General features: G+C 61.6%; 2 protein-coding genes across 8 annotated transcripts; both read left to right on the top strand.

The window, feature by feature from the left end:
• Positions 1–51: 51 nt before the first annotated feature.
• MFSD12 (major facilitator superfamily domain containing 12) lies at positions 52–10156 on the top strand. The gene is made up of 10 exons (XM_014260049.2): positions 52–375; positions 5112–5322; positions 6165–6288; positions 6508–6705; positions 6947–7039; positions 7127–7219; positions 7913–8083; positions 8350–8444; positions 9113–9243; positions 9832–10156. The coding sequence occupies exons 1-10, from the start codon at positions 93–95 to the stop codon at positions 9924–9926; spliced, it is 1494 nt and encodes a 497-aa protein (XP_014115524.1). The 5' UTR covers positions 52–92; the 3' UTR covers positions 9927–10156.
• A 2905-nt stretch (positions 10157–13061) lies between these two features.
• On the top strand, positions 13062–16258 carry LOC106628618 (GRAM domain-containing protein 2B-like). Of its 7 annotated transcripts, none has more exons than XM_088067741.1 (12): positions 13062–13160; positions 13325–13418; positions 13521–13683; positions 13777–13852; positions 14053–14226; positions 14313–14411; positions 14542–14613; positions 14691–14750; positions 15000–15063; positions 15311–15421; positions 15514–15616; positions 15737–16258. In XM_088067741.1, the coding sequence occupies exons 2-12, from the start codon at positions 13409–13411 to the stop codon at positions 16152–16154; spliced, it is 1350 nt and encodes a 449-aa protein (XP_087923867.1). In that variant the 5' UTR covers positions 13062–13160; positions 13325–13408; the 3' UTR covers positions 16155–16258. The 7 variants fall into 7 exon arrangements, with proteins under 7 accessions (XP_087923867.1, XP_087923871.1, XP_087923873.1 ...); XM_088067745.1 differs by having other exon boundaries at positions 15823–16074; XM_088067747.1 differs by having other exon boundaries at positions 15311–15332; positions 15737–15908.
• The last annotated feature ends 1126 nt before the right edge of the window (positions 16259–17384 follow it).

Here is a 17384-nt window from a genome sequence, read left to right as displayed (position 1 = left end):
CCTCCCTCCTCCCTCCCCGTCCCCTCCCATTCCCTGCCGGTCGCTCCCGCCGAGCCCGTCCAGCCGCTGTCCCCGCGGGCTGTGGCCGGGCCATGGCGGAGCCTCCGCAGTCCCCGGCGGCCCCGGCGCTGCCGCTGCGGGCGCGGCTCAGCTTCGCGTGCGGGCACTTCCTGAACGACGCGTGCTCGGCGCTGTGGTTCACCTACCTGCTGCCCTTCCTGCACGCCGTGCTGGGCTACGGGCACGGCGCGGCCGGCGGGCTGCTCCTGGCCGGGCAGGCGGCCGACGGGCTCTGCACGCCCCTGCTCGGCTTCGAGGCCGACCGGGCCCACGGCTGCGGCCGCTGCGGGCGCAGGAAGGGCTGGCACCTGGCCGGTGGGTGCGGGGGAGCGGAGGGAGCGGGGACACCCGCATGGGGGTACGGGGGACAGGGAGCTCGGACAGAGGGATCTGGGTGGAGAGGGCTGACCCCGGCAGAGCCTTTCTGGGGTGCCCGGAGTGGAGAGCGGTGACCCTGGGAGGCCTTGCTGAGGTGCTTTGGGTGGGAGACACCCGGGGGAGCCTTTCTGAGATGCTCCATGGGAAGAGGGATGGCCCCAGGGGAGCCTTTCTGGGGTGTCCTGAGTGGGCATCATCTGAGGGGGAAACTTTGCTGGAGTACTCTAAGTAGAGAAGGATGACCCCGGCGGAGCTTTTCCGTGTGTCTGTGTTGGGGAACAACCATCAGAACCTTTCCGGGATGCTCTAAGTGAACAGGTATGGTCCGGGGGGAGACTTTCCGGGCTGTCTGTGAGGAGACATCCAGAGCCTTTCTAGGGTGCTCTAAATGGAGAGGCATGGTCCCAGGGAACCCTACTGTGTTGTTCTGTGTTGAAAGACATGTGGGGGAAACTTTTTGGGTTGCCTGGAAGGGGGTGGCCCAAGGGTACCTATCCAAGGTGTCTTGGGTGAAAATGGGTGGCCCCAGGGTAGCCTTTCTGCAGTGGCCTGGATGGAGATGAATAGCTATGGGGAGCCTTTCTGGGGTGTCATGGGTGGGACACGCTGCTGGGGTGCCAAAGATAAGAGAGGGGTAACCCCAAGGGACTTCGGTTAGGGGAGGAGAGGAGAGGGGAGGAGTAGGGCTGTGAGGGCTGTGGGGTGCTCTGAGTGGAGAGGATGGCTCTAGGGGGGCCTTTCTGGGGTGCCCTGAGGGAGTGGACTGAGGGTGACGTGTGAATGTGAGTGACCCTGGAGGAGCTTTTCTGGGATGACAGGGGTGGCAGACACCCTTCTGGGGTGCCCAGAAGGGAGAAAGGTGGCCCCAAGGAGCTTTTCTGAGATGTCCTGAGTGGGGGCTAGCCGGGGGAACCTTTCTGGCATGCCCTAAGAAGAAAGGGATGACCCTGGGTGAACCTTTCTAGGATGACTAGGGTTGGGACAGTGGGGGATGCTGGGTGGAGGGAGTTGGCCCCAAGCAGCTCTGCTGGCGGGGCATGGATGGGGGACACTCTGCTGGGGGGCCCTTTGTGGACATGGGTGGCCTTGGAGGAGCCTCTCTGGGAATCCTGGTACAGGATCGGCCCCAGGGTACCTTTCTGGGGTGCCCTGGAAGAGGGGCAACAAGACCAAGGGTGCCTTTCTGGGTTGGAGGATCAGCCTTGGGGATTCCCTGGAGTGGGGAGGAAGCAGGGTGCCTTGTAGCATGGAGGTCTCCCTGAAAATGTGGGAGCCTTTCTGGGGAGGGGGACCATTATGTGGCAGTGAGGTGGGGACAGGGTACCCCCAGCTGGAGAGGAGCAGCCCCAGGGCTGAGTGGAATTGAGTGCCCTGGAGTGGAAGGGAGCAGCTCCTCCATGGAAGGGGATGCTGCCCTGGGGGCTTTTGGGGTGCTCTGTGGAGGGTGAAGGGGCTCTCGTTTGTTGGCAGTGCCCTGGGTGACAGGAGATGGGTCTGGGGTGCCTTGTGAGGAGGGGATAGTCTGTGAGATGCCTTTCTAGCATCTTCTGTGGCAGCGAGGTGGGGACAGAGCTGCTCCATGTGTAGAGGATGGCAGGATGCTGAGTCTGGATGGGGAAGGGGCACCATCCCACCCCAGGGGGCTCCCTGCTGTCCCTCGGGCTTTGTGTGTGTGGCTGGGGTTAGGGTTAGGGTTAGGGTTAGAGCCTCATACTCAAACCTTGGAGCTGCAGCAAAACCAAGGCCAGCCGTAAAAGCGGGGCTTTCCCAAAAGCCCAGGTGCTTCCTGAGCAGCTCTTGGTGTCCCCAGGGGGGAAGCCTATGGCATGGGCCTTTGGCTGTGCTGGGGCTGTGCATCCCAGGGGCCAGCAGTGAGGTACAGCACATGAATTATTGACAGGTTTGTCTTGCATTGTGCCCTGGGTCAAAAAATGCAGCAGAGTGCAGGGATTGGTGGGGACCCATCTATTGAGGTCCCTCTCTGAGGGGACAGTGTGGCATAGAGAGGGGTCCTTGGTCTTTCTGTGAGGGGACAGTGTGATGTGGAGAGCAGTGTGGTAGGAGAGGAGTCCTTGGTCCCTCTCTGAAGGGACAGCATGGTCTGAAGAGGCATCCTTGGTGCTGTGACTGGTGCAGGAGCCTGCACATCTTGCTTAGCTGGCACTGGGGACGGGGCAGTTGGTGGAAGAAATGGCCCCTGATAACAACCCTCGGTAACAACCGGGCACTGCCTCACTCAGAGCAGATCTGTGTGGAGGGAGGACGGTTGCAGTGTGGGTCCTCTTATCTTGATCCCAAATTTATCTCGACCAACTGCTTCTTGCAACCCAACGGCAGCTGATAAGACGTCTAACCTTGTGGAGCTCGGCTTGGTGAGTCGGGGAGAGTGCTGAAGGGCACCAGTGTCACCCCTGACCCAGTGTCAGCTGCATCGGTGACCTAGATTTAGAGAAGCGGCCGGAGCTGTTTCCTCCCCCTGCTCCAGCTGAGTGCTGCCCCCTGAGTGTAGAAGGGAAGTCCTAACTCAGGCCTTGCATGGGGGCTGCAGGGTGCAGGGAGCAGAGCTCAGGGCAGGCTGGGACAGGGATGCAGGCTGTTTTCCAGGCTGGAGCGTGGGTTATTCCCAAGGCAGGGGCTTTCCCAGCGCCCATCTTGGCTGACCACAGAGTGACCGGTGATGGTGGCAAACCCACCGGAGCTGGCTGTGCCGGGGCCACTCGGCTTCCTCAATCACACTGCAGCGAGGGGTGTTGTGTGGGAGCGGGGTGTCTCCTCCCGTGGCAAACCCGTGCTCACATCAGAGGAAACTGAAACCGCAGCCTCGGGGCGGGGGAGACACCACGAGTTGCTATCAGTGGCATCTTCCCACCGCGGCCGCGGTCCCAGTTCTTCCCACAGGCAGTTCTGATGTCCCTGCCTGCTAGCCAGCTCTTTTCTGGGGTCCAGCTTCCTGATGCAGTGGGGAGGAAGGTTAAATGTCTCTTTGATGCCTGTCTCAGCCTCTTTGGCAGTGCTGTCCCAAAGTCCCTGCCCCACGTGTCTCTGCCGAGCAGCCTGACATTTTCGTGCTCCTGGCCAGCAGGGCCAGAGATGAGAAGCTGGGCCTTTGCCTGCCCAGGGTGGGCAGAATGGTCTTGGAGGGGCTCCCATGGCCCCACTTGGGAGAGCAGGGGGCCCCCAGGACCTCTCTGACTTAGTGCAGCCACTCCTGGGCACTTGGGGTAGTCAGTGGGGTGACCCTGGTGGTAGACACTGCCTGTCCCAGGGGGACACAAGGAGGAGGTGACACTCCTGTGGTTATGCTGGTGGCGATGGCTCATGGGTGGGCACAGGAGCAGCCCTGGAGGCTGCAGCAGCCAGGTCCCCACAGCTCCTGCCCTAGTGTTCCCCTGGGAACCCTCAGCCTTCACAGGGTTGCAGAGCCTGACCCTGTGGGGCCCTGGGACCCTCACCTCTCATCTGGTCCCAGTTAAAACCCAGGGAACAGAGAGACTCTAGGCTGGTTTGAGCCTTTGTGGACCTTCCCGTGCCTGTGGTTTGGGGCACAGGCACCACATGCTTGAGTCCCCTGTCCTTCAGAGGACCACCTTGAGCACCAAAACCAACTGTGAGCCAGTGTGGGGACCCAGCACCCTTTGATGGGATGGGTGGGGCTGGGCTGGACTTGTCACTGCTGCCTTTGGCTTTGCTCTGGCCTGCATGGCTGTGCTCTGTGGGAGCAAGGAGGAGAAGGAATTCCCCTTCATGGGTGGGAGGAGGAGGAATCACTCATGAGGAGAGGTTCTTGCAAAGTGAAGAGGGTACCTTGGGGATCTGGCAAAGCAGGTTCCCCTCAGCTGTAGGAACAGCTCTTCATCAGCACGCAGTGAAGCTGGGGACATGTAGGACAGTACAGGGGGACATGGGGGACTGGGCAACAGACTCTGTGTCGGGGCCTGGGGGTCTGTGGAGCCGCTTGGCAGAGAGACTCTGTAACTTTGGGAAAGGGGAGGGAGGGGCCAGGCTGGCCTGTGCCCCACGCAGGGTCCCTACACGCAGCGTCCCCAAGCTTTGTCCCTGTGCTGTCCTGCCACAGCAGAGGGAGGAGCCTGGCTCTGGTGTTCCTGACTCAGCGGGGCCTTCCCAGAGCCCCCCATGGCTCTGTGTCACCCTGTCATGCTGTGGGTGATGTCTGTGAGTGTGGCAGAAGCATGGCTCTCTCTGCCAGCCCCACTCTGCCAGCCTCATGGGAAAGGGGAGATGGAAACAGATGGGGTGACAGTGCCTGTGGGACAGCCAGAGCCCTCCCTAGGGGTGCTGTATCACCACAGGCAGGCAGCAGGGAGGGGTTATCTGACTGGTTGTCTGCACCTGGGGACAGTAAGAACCTCTTGGTGTTGGTGGGTGTGACATTGAGGGTCTGTCATGATGTCTTGAGGGGACAGAACAGTGCCAGTGCTGTGCTGGGAAAGGACCTTGACTGGGGGGTGTTTGTGCTGGGTACCAGAGGGAAGGACATTCCCTGTGCAGGATGGGCTGAGGGAGTCTGGAGCTCCACGTGTCTCATCTGGTTGGGGAAGGGGCCCACCTCCCTCCCCAGTTCTGGGGTAGAACCTGTGTCAGAGAGGGCTGTCTGTGTCACATTGGAGTCCCAGCCAGGTGTGCAGCCTCTCACTGCTCCACTCTCTCCCCAGGCACCACCTGTGTCCTTGTGTCCTTTCCCTTTGTCTTCAGCCCCTGCCTGGCCTGCAGGGAGAGCACTCCACAGTGGGCAGCCTTCATCTACTACCTCCCCTTCATCGTCATCTTCCAGTTTGGCTGGGCAGCCACGCAGGTGTCCCACCTGGCCCTCATCCCCGAGCTGGTGAGCAGTGACCATGGGAAGGTGGAGCTCACGGCTTTCAGGTGAGCACAGCCACACCTGGGGTCCCCTGGGGCTCGGGGAGCTGCCCTGCCCATGCTGGGTCCCATCACTGTGTGACAGGAGGCCCCTGGGTGCTGTGGCACACCAGAGACCTCGGCATGGCAGCACAGGGACTGGGCCATGTGGGTGTCCTGTGGGATGTGCCAAAGGTTGGTGCTGGTCCTGGGTTGGTGACTCAAAGCCTTTGCTGCCAGGAGGGAATGTCTTGATGCCAGGGATGTCAGTGACATCCCACACCCCGTGGGACACTTCCTGAGCTGGAGACACCTCTGCTTTGGGAATTGATGGTGGCATTTAGGGGACGGGCTGTTCCTCCCAGATGCCCTCAAGGAGAGCTGGACACAGCTCTGAGGAGTGCTGTGGAGGTGAGATGTCTCCAGGGCCAGGTGGGCAGTGCACTCGACTCATCTCTGTCAGGATTGGGATGTGGGATGGGATATTTATCCTATGGAGCAGGGTGAACAAGGAGGATGTGGGGTAACCGTGGGTCCAAGTGGTCCCACTCTGGGGACACTGGGTCAGACAGTTCATGGCATCCTTGAAGCAGAGGTGAGCTGTGCCTGGAGGGGGAGCCAACTGACCTGTAGGAATCGTGGTTTCTTCTCAGTCATGCCCAGAGGCTTGGGCTGGGCACACTGGGAGTTGCAGCAGTAAGGCTGCTTGGCCAGATGCCTTGTGCCCTCAGAGGTGTTGCCTCAGCCATGACATGGGGTGCAGAAGCTGTAGCACATCTGGCTTGGGGGGCAGCCGTGGGCAGAGGTGTCCTGTTGTTCTGTCCCCATGCTTGTCCCTCTGCATCGCCCCAAGGTTTCTTTCCGCTCAGGTATGCCTTCACCGTCATGGCCAACATCACTGTGTACGGCCTGACCTGGCTCCTGCTGAACTTCCAGACGGACAAGCCCGACCACATGGAGCACCTGGGCCCACAGGACATCCCTGTGTTTCGGGTGAGTGGCAAGGCACAGTCCCTGGGGTTCCCTCTTCCCATGACTCAACTGGGGAGGTGCTGGAGGGGAGTCAGAAGGCAATGCCCTAAAACCTCACCAACTGGGTAAGAGCCACACGGAGCCCTCCCTGGGGTTTGGGCACCCCTCCTTACCCTCCAGACTAGTGGGGGGTGATGGTGGGCTGCCCCACTGCTGTGCTCACACCCACTACCTCACCAGAACTTGGCCCTCATCGTGGTGGGGCTCGGGGCCGTGTTCTCCCTTATCTTCCACCTGGGCACCAAGGAGAAGCCGTACCCACCAGGGGTGCTGCCCGAGCCAGAGGAGAGCACCCTGCTGCTGCACAAGGAGCCCTCGGGCCCCCCGCGCCCACTGCTGCACTGGAAGGACTGGCTGCTGGAGCCCTCCTTCTACCAGGTACAGCTGGGCAGGACTCCCTTGGCCTGGGCTGCTGCCCTGCCTGGGCACCCTGGGTGTCCTGCAGCCATGGGACCTGTCCAGGTGCGGGTGGGGATGGAGAGAGGGGCTGTTCTGGGTACCCATCCACCACCTCAGAGGGATCACGCCCTTCCCGCTAGGCACCTGTGCCCTGATAGCTGGGCAGAGAAGGTCCTTCCCACAGGCTGAGCACTGATGCCCTGGCTGTATCCCCTCCCAGGTTGCAGTGCTCTACATGGCCACCCGCCTCATCGTCAACCTGTCCCAGACCTACATCGCCATGTACCTGACCAACTCACTGCTGCTCTCCAAGGTGGGCACAGGGCAGATCCAGGGGCACATGAGAAGGTGTCCTGATGTGGTCTGGGGCTCATTTCCTCCCTGTCCTTGTCACTTGCAGAAGTACATTGCCACCATTCCCCTAGTGATGTATGTCAGCGGGTTCCTCTCCTCATTCCTCATGAAGCCTGTGAACAAATGGATTGGTCGGAACGTAAGTCCAGGGTGCTGGAGAGGTTGGAGTTTGACCCCAGGAGAGGCCCAGGGGCCAAATCCTGGCTGTGAGAAAAGTTCCTGGCACACCTGAGCTGGAGAGCCGGGACCCCTTATGGTTCCTCTGCCAGCAACCACCCACTGCAGCATGGGTCCTGCTGGGACTGGGAGTGGTGGACAGGGATGGGGATCTGGGTCCTACTAGGTCTGGGGATGGTGGGCAGGGATGGAGGCAGGAGCCTGTCTTGTACATCCCTGGGGCTGGGGAAGGCAATGCTGGCCTAGAGTTACCATGTCCCATGCAGGCCTGACTGGGCTGTAGAGCCCTGTGGTGCCCATCGGGGCAGAGGAGGGGTCTGGCTACACTTGCCTGAGTGGGCATACGGTCTGCAATGCCAGCAGCAGGAACCTGCCCCTGTGTGCTGTTGGGTGCCAGTGGAGTGTCCCCTAACCTCACAGACACGCTCTCCCAACTGCCCAGGGCACAACCCTTGGGCTGCAGAACAGCCTTGAGTACAGCAAGGACCTACTTTTGGAGTCTCCTTGTTTAAATACAGCTGGGACAGAGCCAGGGCTGTCCCTCATGGGTCCTGGGCAATGCTGGCCCCATGCCCTCCCTGCTTGCTCCTCCCTCCCCATGAGTGCCAGCTGATGTCTGAACTCCCCCTTCTCCCTCTGCCCATCCCCATCACAGCTGACTTACTTTGTGGGCATCCTGGTGGTCCTGGCCTTTGCCTCATGGGTGACCCTGGCCAGGCCGATAGGAGATGAGATCTACGTGCTGGCAGTGCTGCTCGGGGCCGGCTCGGCCACCATCCTGGTCACCTCCCTGTCTATGACTGCAGATCTCATCGGCACTAACACGGTATGGCCGCTGCTCCTGGTGGGATGGAATGGGGGGTCACAGCAGGCACAGAACCTGTAGTCTGGGGTGGGCACTGGTTAGGATTAGGGGATGAAGATGCTGGGGAGGGAGCTCTGCTGGGCAGCCCCTGTGTGCTGTGCCCTGTGAGTGCTGTGCCCCATGCTCTGCTGCTCTGCTGCAGTGAGGGCTCTCATGAGAGGACATGAGAGGACACACAGGGCTGTGTGGCCCAGCATAGCCCAGCATGGTTCCCTCTCCTCCCTCAGCACAGCAGCGCATTTGTCTACGGTGCCATGAGCTTCACGGACAAGATGGCCAATGGCCTGGCTGTGATGGTGATCCAGAACCTGCACCCCTGCCCGTAAGTGTCGCTGCAAACCTGGGACCTCTATTGCTTGGGGGCCACGAGGAAATATTCCAGGGTTGGAGCAAGAGTCATGGGAGGGAAGCAGCTCAGATTTATAGAATCCCAGAATGGTTTGAATGGGAAGGGACCTTAAAGCTCATCTCCTTCCACTCCATGCCATGGGCAGGGACACTTTCCACTACACCAGGTTGCTCCAAGCCTTGTCCAGCCTGGACTGAAAGACTTCGAGGGATGGGGCAGCCACAGCTACTCTGGGAACCCTGTGCCAGGGCCTCACCACCCTCACACGGAAGAATTCCTTCCCAATATCTCATCTAACCCTGTCCTCTGGCAGTGGGAAGTCATTCCCCCTTGTCCTGTCCCTCCAGGCCCTTGTCCAAAGTCTCTTTCTAGCTCTCCTGGAGCCTCTTGAGGCCCTGGAAGGGGCTGTAAGGTCTCCCTGGAGCCTGTTCTTGTCTGGCTCTGATTTGTCTTAAACCTCTCTTCACCTTCTCTCCTGGCCTTGGACAAGGGCCCAAGCCCTGGGGATATCCTTGCCCTGGGCCTTTCCCTCGCATCCCAGTGGGAATCAGTCCTGACTCTGATGTGGGGACATGGGACAACTGCCCATAGCCTGGGACTCCGGTCCCGGCCTCCAACCACTTCCCTGCCTGTCCTCACAGGACTGAGCTGTGCTGCCCTGCCTGTGTCGACTTCTACCGCTGGGTGATGGTGCTGGTCACTGGCGGCATCGCCATTGCTGCTGTCACCGTGCTGTGCTGCATCATGGTGTGGCCCATCCGGATCCGCTACCGTGAGTGGGGCTGAGGGCTTGGGGGCAGCCCAGTGTGGAGCTGGGTACAGGTCAGTGCCAGCCCGGGCTAAAGCTGCAGTGTCTTTGCAGATGGCCCCAGTGCAGCAGCAGTGGGAGCCCTTTCATCACTGGGATGGCTGTGGCTACATTTGCAGGGGAACCGTCATGGTAGGGCACGGGGCAGGGCCATTGTCCCGCTCCCGCTGCTTCCCCCAGAGAGGGGCTGTGTCTGCTTGCTGTGCCCTTCTGGGGGGCAACAGCCCCCTGGCCTGGTCTCGGCCACACTGGCACTGGGGCTTCAGGGGGTGTCAGGGGCAGCTCCATGTGCTGGCAGCAAACGTGGGGGATGGTGGGGTGACCTTTGTCAGCCTGAGGAGACAACACCCCTGCTCAGTGCCTTTTCTGCTTCCCTGGGTGCCAGTGCTTGCTGTGGGGTGGGGGAACAGGACAGACCCCTCATGTTGCTTGAGGCCCTGTTGCATCAGGCCCCTGGTACTAGCAGAAGAGTCCAGGAGGGCCAGGCCAGCACATGTGGGTCACCCCACACTGCCATCTCTCCTGACCTGTCCCTTCCTCCTCTTCCTCCAGGTGCTGTCAGCCTGCAGGGGCTGAGCTGTGCTAGGACCCCTGAAAGTGGCACTGGGAGCGCTGAGGGAGAGAGCCAGAGCAGCGCCATCAACTGAGCGGGCCTGTGTCCCTGGCCACCATGTCCTCAGGGCTGTGTCCCTGGCCACCATGTCCTCAGGGCTGTGTCCTCAGCCACTGTGTCCTTGGCCACTACGGTGCCACACTCTGAGTCTGGAGGGTCCCCTGCACTGGGGGCCACTGGGCTCTGGGGAGGGGGGTGACCCCCACCCTGTCTCCTTGCACTGGACTCATATTCCCACTAACTTGTATTCCCATGAACCCTGGACTCATGTTCCCATCCTGGACTCTCGTGTCCCAGACCCCACCGGGCCGATGAAGGCTGTCTTTGGTGCAGTGTCACCGGTGCAGGGTCACCTGTCACCTCTCACCTGCACAATGAACATTGCCAGGCCGGGGCAGCCCTAGAAGATGATGGGGCACCCGGCCCGAGGTTTTAATCTGCTTTTGTAAGGTCAATACGTACAAAGGGCACTTTATAAAGGAGGAGAAAAAGGAGAGGAAAAAAGCCAGCCGCAGCGCTGATGGCCCTGCGATGGGGGTGGGCTCGGCACGGCGGTGTGGGGTCTCTCGGAGAGGGGAGTCCTGAGGGCCGGGGGCGGGAACAGCCGCCCTCAGCGGCCGCACACGAAATGGGGGAGCTGGAGACACGTGATTGGTCCGTGCGCGGAGCCCCGCCCCCGGGACCGGACAGCCAATGGGAGCGCGCCTTGCGTGCGGGGGGCGGGGACAGAGTGTGACTGTGACAGTGTGACCCTGTGTGATTGTGTGAGCCTGTGTGTGATTGTGAGTGTGAGCCTGTGTGTGTGTGATTGTGACAGTGTGACCCTGTGTGATTGTGTGAGCCTGTGTGTGATTGTGAGTGTGAGCCTGTGTGTGTGTGATTGTGACAGTGTGACCCTGTGTGATTGTGTGAGCCTGTGTGTGTGATTGTGAGTGTGAGCCTGTGTGTGTGATTGTGACAGTGTGACTCTGTGTGAGTGTGTGTGTGTGACTGTGAGTGACCCTGTGTGTGTGTGTGATTGTGAGTGTGAGCCTGTGTGTGTGTGATTGTGAGAGTGTGAGCCTGTGCGTGTGTGTGAGTGTGATTGTGAGTGAGCCTCTGTGTGTGTGTGTGTGTGTGTGTCTGTGACTGTGACAGTGTGACCCTGTGTGTGTGTGTGTCTGTGATTGTGAGTGTGAGCCTGTGCGTGTGAGAGTGTGATTGTGAGTGAGCCTGTGTGTGTGTGCATGACCCTGTGTGTGTGTGTGTGATTGTGAGTGTGTGTGTGTGTGATGGTGAGTGTGTGACCTGTGTGTTTGTGTGTGTGTGTGTGTGACTGTGTGTGACCTGTGTGTGTGAGATTGTGAGTGTGAGCCTATGTGTGTCTGTGATTGAGTGTGACCCTGTGTGTGTGTGTGTGACTGTGTGTGACTGTGACAGTGTGACCCTGTGTGTGTGTGTGACTGTGAGAGTGTGATTGAGAGTGTGACCCTATGTGTGTGTGTGTGTGAGTGTAACCCTGTGAGAGCGTGTGTGACCCTGTGAAAGTGTGACCTGTGTGTGTGTGAGTGTAACCCTGAGTGTGTGTGACTATGAGAGTGTGTGACTGTGTGACCCTATGTGTGTGTGTGTGTGTGTACATGTGTATGATGCCTTTGTGTGGGAACGTGTGTGTGTTTGATGTCTGTGGTGTGTGAGAACTTGTGTGTGTGCTCTGTGTGTGTCCATGTGTGTGTGAACACGTATGTGTCCATAGATCACACGTACGTGATCATGTTTGTGTGTCCATACCTGTGTGTGCCCAGCCGTGCGTGCAGGGATGCGCTGTGTGCACACAAGGTGCACGCGGGAGGGGCTGGGGGGTGTGTGCATAACCCATGGAGTGGTTTGGGTTGGGAGGGACCTCAAAGCTCATCCAGTGCCACCCCTGCCATGGGCAGGGACACCTTCCACTGTCCCAGGCTGCTCCAAGCCCTGTCCAGCCTGGCCTTGGGCATTTCCAGGGATCCAGGGAGAACCACAGCTGCTCTGGGCACCCTGTGCCAGGGCCTGCCCACCCTCCCAGCCAACAATTCCTTCCCAATATCCCATCCAGCCCTGCCCTCTGGCAGTGGGAGCCATTCCCTGTGTCCTGTCCCTCCAGGCCTTGTCCCCAGTCCCTCTCCAGCTCTCCTGGAGCCCCTTTAGGCCCTGCAAGGGGCTCTGAGCTCTCCCTGGAGCCTTCTCTTCTCCAGGTGAGCACCCCCAGCCCTCCCAGCCTGGATCCATGGCAGAGGTTCTCCATGACCCCCCCTGTCCATGCCCTGTGCCTGCTCACAGGTCCGTGTGTGCAGCCTGGATGGGCTGGCATGGAGCCCCTGCCATGAGAGCTGTGGGGTCGTGTGTGCACAGCAGGACACGAGTGTGGGGTGAGGGGGTTGGGGGGGCTGGGGGTGTGACAGGGTGTGGCCAAGGGCAGGGAGTGACGCCCCGAGTGTGCTTGGTGTGGGGGAATGGAACGGGATCCAGGCAGATGGACTGGGAGCCTGAGTGGGTGGGTGTGTAGGGTGCAGCCCCCTCAGGTCGCGCCGTGTCCCACCTCGGGCCGGCCCGGGTTTATGGCCGTTCCCCGCTGCGGGAGGGGCATTATCAGCCCCGGTCCAGAGAGCAGGGGCTGAACCGGGCTGGGTCCGTGGCCTTCGAACCTGCCCCAGAGGCCGTGGGGGGGCGCGGTCTCGGCTCTGCCCAGTGCCCCCGGCCCGGCCGCGCCCCCTCCCCGCTTCCTCCTGAGGTTCCCTGTCCCACGACAGAAACCCCCGGGACGAGGGGCGGACGTGCCCCCAGCCCTGGACGGACGCGCCTGGCGCTGGGAGCCAGCGCAGAAGGCAGGGGAGCGGGCACCGGGCAGACGATGCCGTGCGGTGTCCCGGGTTGCGGAGTGCCCATGGACTGCGGCGTGCCCGTAGAACTGCAAAATGCCACAGGATCGCAGAGTTCCGCGGGACTGTGGCTGTACCGCTCTGGTTCTCAGCGCTGCTGGGACTGGAGCGCACTGGCAGCTGCTTGGTCCCGCATTCCCCGGGGGCCGGGCTGGGGCTCACCCCGCGCAGCCTCGGGGTGTCCCGGGATGGGGCTGCCCCGGCCGCTCCCTGCGAACCTGCCGCGGCCGCCCGGCTCCGCCCGCTGCCCTTCCTCGGGAGGAGGAGGAGGAGGGAGGCGGAGATAGCAGCGGAGCAGGAACGGCGCTGGAAGGAGTGGGAGCGGGACAGGTCCGACGGGACGGGGGGACCCCGGCTGTGCCCCCCAGCAGGTACCGCGCGGGGCCTGCCCGGGACGGGGTTCTGGGGCCGCGCGTGGGTTCGGGACCGCAGCCGCCTTCCCGTCCCCTCTGGAGCCAGACCGGCCACGCACTCCCGCACCCAGCGCCGGCACCCCCGACCCAGGGATAACTTTCCCCGTCACCCGCCTGTACAGGGGTCACTACTTCCCCCGTCACCCCAGGCCCCGCTGCCCAGGGGTTCGCAGCCAGCACGATACCATGGGACAGGCAAAGGGGTCATGCGACCGGGTGAGCTCTGCTATCCCGGTCCCGGCGTGGCCTGAGCCCCGTCCCCCGTGTCCGCCCCGGTGGAGGGACAGGTTGGTGACACTGGGATCTGCTGTGCTGCAGGAATAGACCATCCGCACAACCTGCCTCCTCTCCCCGAGCTCTCGGACTTATCCCTCATGCCGGGGAAACTGAGACGCAGCAGGCGGGAGGTGCTGGGGAAGAAGCAGTGGCAGAGCCTGGAGGAGAGGGGAAGTGCCCATCTGGGGCAGCCCAAGCTCACCAGGTGGGTGCTGCACCTCACGGTGACGCATCCCGCACCCCAGCCCCACATCGCACCTGTGCCCCTCGAGTCACGCCCTCCGATGCCTCCTTCCAGATCCAGGACCTATGAGTCCTCTTGCAAGGAGACAGAGCAGGCAGCCACGGGCACGCAGGGACCCCCATCCCCCTCGGTGAGTCTTGGGGTCTGCGGAGGAGCAGAACCCCAACGCCAGTCCCAGCCCCAGGGTCTCGGCTGGGTGCTCTCTTGGGGCGGGGGCCGAGGGAGGGCTCCGTCCCGGTCCCGTGGCAGACGCGATAATGGAACAAGGGGCTGCAGGATGCCCGCGGTGCCAGGGCTAGCCCAGAGCATCAGCCCCCCGACCTCCCGCAGCTGAGCAAGCAGGACAGCAGCTACCGCCGAGCCTTCGGGGAGCTCGCCGAGCAGGACGTGCTGCTGGGCTGCTTCTCGTGTGCCTGGCAGAGAGAGGTGCCCTACCACGGTCGCCTCTACGTGTCCTCCCGCCACATCTGCTTCCACTCCAATCTCCTGCTCAAGGACATCAAGGTGGGCTGGAGTGGGCGTGGGGCCAGCAGAACAGGCACAGGTGGCAGCCGGGAACACGGTGACACAGCCTGTTCCCCCTGGCACAGGCCATCGTCCCTGTTGACTCCGTCTCAGCCATCAAAAAGACCAACACGGCGTTGCTGGTGCCTAACGCAGTCAGCATCCGCACGGCAAAGGGGGAGAAGGTGAGAGCAGGGACAGTGCTGGCGGGCAGCCTCACCTGGAGTGTCATTTAGAGTGTCCTGGTCCCTGTGGGCTCTGGGCTGCCACTGAGGGGGTAGGTCTGGCACAAATCCCCTTCTCACTCCCCCGCAGTTCCTCTTTGTGTCGCTGCGCCAGCGAGAGGCCACGTACCAGCTCCTGAGGTCAGTCTGCAAACACCTGCAGGTACGCGGGGCCTGGATGGGGAGGGGGGGCTCCATCCATCAATTGCAGGGCACCTCCCTTCATCTCTCCTTGTCCAGGACAGCGGCCAGAGCCCTCGAAACTCAGTGAACAATGAGGAAACTCTTAGGAAGTCTCAAGTAAGGCCAGGGAAGGGAGGGCAGGAGTGAACAGCAGGAGGAGGGGCAGTCCCAGCCTCCTGGATGAGGTGGGCTGGCTGTAATGGCTCCTGGGAAGACGTGGTGGGGAAATGAAAAGCCCCAGCCCCAGGACCCTCTGTTCCTGTGGGTGACACAAGTCCCATCAGGTCCTGCCCATGTCTGCATGGCAGTGGGGCAGGTAGGTGCCTTTGGAGACACACATCATGACTGGGGCTTGTCCTCTTCCAGATCTCGAGCTTTTCAGACCTGGAGCAGAGCACCCCGGAGCCAAACAGCCTCCACGAATCCCTGGGTGAGCGGCCAGCCTGGTGCACCCCATGCATGCTCACAGCCCTGCTCTGGCAGCTCTGGGCTCTGCTCCTCCTCCCCAGACACACAGGGCCTGGGAGTGACCTCGCTGCCCTCACCCTCCCCGTCCCCGAGCAGCATCTCCCACAGCTCCAGGGAGTGCAGGATCAGCTCTTTGTGGCCCCGTGTGCCCCTGGGACACCTAGACCTCTCCCTAAGGCATTCATCGATTGTCTCCTGGTCACCTGCAGATGAGCCAAACCCAAGATCAAGGCAAGCAGAGGACGAGGATGATGGGGTGGCCCTACTAGTTCCCAGCAGCAGCGAATGGGTGCCCTCAGCAGAGTCCTGTGGCCTCTGGGGTGCGTCAGGGGGCTTGGGATGGGGGGATTTTTTACACCCTGGCAGAGCTGAGCACGGACTCTTATGCCAGTGTCACTGCCTGTCCTGGCAGGGGGACCTTACACCGTGCTCCAGGCCTGGGCTACTGCACTTTGGTCCCGGATAAACCCCCAGTGGAGCCCTCTCAACATCATCATCATCATCTACCTGCTGCTGTGAGTCTCCAGGACCTGCTCACACTCCCACTCCCCATCCCTACTGAGCCCCAGCAGCCTCTCCAGGGTGGCACTGGCAGGCCGGGGTTCCCGCATTTCCCCTTGGACACCCATCCCCAGGGCGAGCACATGGAGCCTGGCCGTGGCACTGCTCCTGCCCCACATCACCACCCTGTGCCCCCTGGCTGACACTGGCCTGTTCTCAGCATGGTGGCCTTGCTGCTGTCCTCGGGGTACATCGGTCTGCGCATTGCGGAGCTGGAGCAGCAGCTGGCGTTCGTGGGGGCTTGGCCACATCTCAACCTGTCACAGCAGTGAGTGGAGGGGCATGGGGTGGCCTCTGTCCCCATCAGAGACTCCTCCTCACCCTGCCTGCCCTCAGGTACAAGACAAACGTGAGGCCACCAAGGACCATCACCAGAGCTCCAGTTGGGGGGTCAGGGCCTCTCTGAGCCCTTCCTTGGCCTCTCAGGGGTGGCTCTGTCACCAAGTGCCTTGCAGCCCCCCACAATGCCTGAGAAGCCCAAATGGGCTGTGAGGCTCCATCTCTCTCCCCACTGTCTGCCCACCCTGAGCAGCAGCAGAAGAGACCCAGGGAGCTCCCTGTGGGACACAGAGCAGGGAAGGGGGGCTGGAGTCAGCACCAACCCCCACCCAGCCCTGAGGCAGGGCAGGCAGAGGGGGCCAAGCCCCAGGCAAGGCAGGGGCACAAAGAACAGATTCTATTAGTAAAGATTAATAAAATCTGTATTATATTAATACTTATTATTTGCTGGGCCAGATGCCACAGGACGAACATAAACCAGTCCCCCATCACACACCCCCTACTCTCCAGAACAGACCAGGACACAGCAGGATCAGGGGCTTTGACTGCTGTGGGTAGGCAGCTCCAGGTGCTGATGTCCCAGGGGTCCAGGGAGCAGCAGAAGACCCTGAGAGGTCCCCTGGAGCGCTGGCTGCTGGTGACAATGGGAGACAGGGGAAGGGGGTGGTGAGGGCGCATCAGGGAGCCCCAGGGCCCTGCAGCTGGCCAGGCCCTGGCTCTTACCCTGCTCCTTCCCTAGGATGGGGCTCACCTGCCAGAGGAAGGGGTTCCAGCAGGTGCAGGGTCACAGGTACATGGTGGGGATAATGGGTTCCCACAGGTTCTGAGCATAAGCTGGGGGTGGGAGCAGAGCTGGGGGCACAGCAGAACCTGCACCCCAGAGAAGGATCCACCCAGCCCAAAGCCCTGGAGCTTAATCCCACTCTGGACCAGTTAAGGGGCCCTGGGACTTCTCCCAAGCTCCAAGGTGGGGAAACTCAGGCACTGACAGCTCCTTTCTCTTTGCCATTTCCTGGCCATTCCTTCCCCAAACCCACAGCTCAGCTCTGTGTCTGGGCAGCAGCAGTGGGTGATGCCAAGGTCAGGATCCTCCCCCTTCTCATCCTGCTGCTCAGCCCCATGGATCAGCTCTGCCCCACACCACCCAGCCCAGGGGGTCTTCTAGCAGCAGGCCTGGTCCGCACAGCATAAGACACCAGTCACTGGGGGGAGGGAGCTGCCAGGGTTTCATGTCTCTCCTGAAGGCTGGAAAAATGCACAGGTGTGGGGGCCCAGGGTTGTACCCCACTGGAGAGGTGTCCCCTGTCCACAGGGCTACAATGCCAGGGAGGAGATGCCGCCCCATGTGAGGGTCCCACCTGCATTGGGACAGCAGGACTCCTGACTCGAGGGCCTGCAGGACAGAGGGGTCCCACAGCAGCCATTCCCTGCCCAAGGAGGGGC

The sequence above is a fragment of the Pseudopodoces humilis genome, chromosome 28 (genome assembly GCF_049639895.1).
Source record: "Pseudopodoces humilis isolate 2021_Gansu_Grassland_sample_001 chromosome 28, ASM4963989v1, whole genome shotgun sequence".
Taxonomy (NCBI): Eukaryota; Metazoa; Chordata; class Aves; order Passeriformes; family Paridae; genus Pseudopodoces; species Pseudopodoces humilis.
Note: the sequence above shows the minus strand (reverse complement) of the source record. Positions and strands in the feature narration are given on the sequence as shown.

Coding starts and splice junctions, on each gene's coding strand:
- MFSD12 (XM_014260049.2), top strand. CDS start 93: ATGGCGGAGCCTCCGCAGTCCCCGGCGGCCCCGGCGCTGCCGCTGCGG. Junction 7,040..7,126: donor ACTCACTGCTGCTCTCCAAG/GTGGGCACAGGG, acceptor TGTCACTTGCAG/AAGTACATTGCCACCATTCC. Junction 8,445..9,112: donor CAGAACCTGCACCCCTGCCC/GTAAGTGTCGCT, acceptor CTGTCCTCACAG/GACTGAGCTGTGCTGCCCTG.
- LOC106628618 (XM_088067741.1), top strand. Junction 13,853..14,052: donor AGGGACCCCCATCCCCCTCG/GTGAGTCTTGGG, acceptor GACCTCCCGCAG/CTGAGCAAGCAGGACAGCAG. Junction 15,422..15,513: donor AGAGTCCTGTGGCCTCTGGG/GTGCGTCAGGGG, acceptor CTGTCCTGGCAG/GGGGACCTTACACCGTGCTC.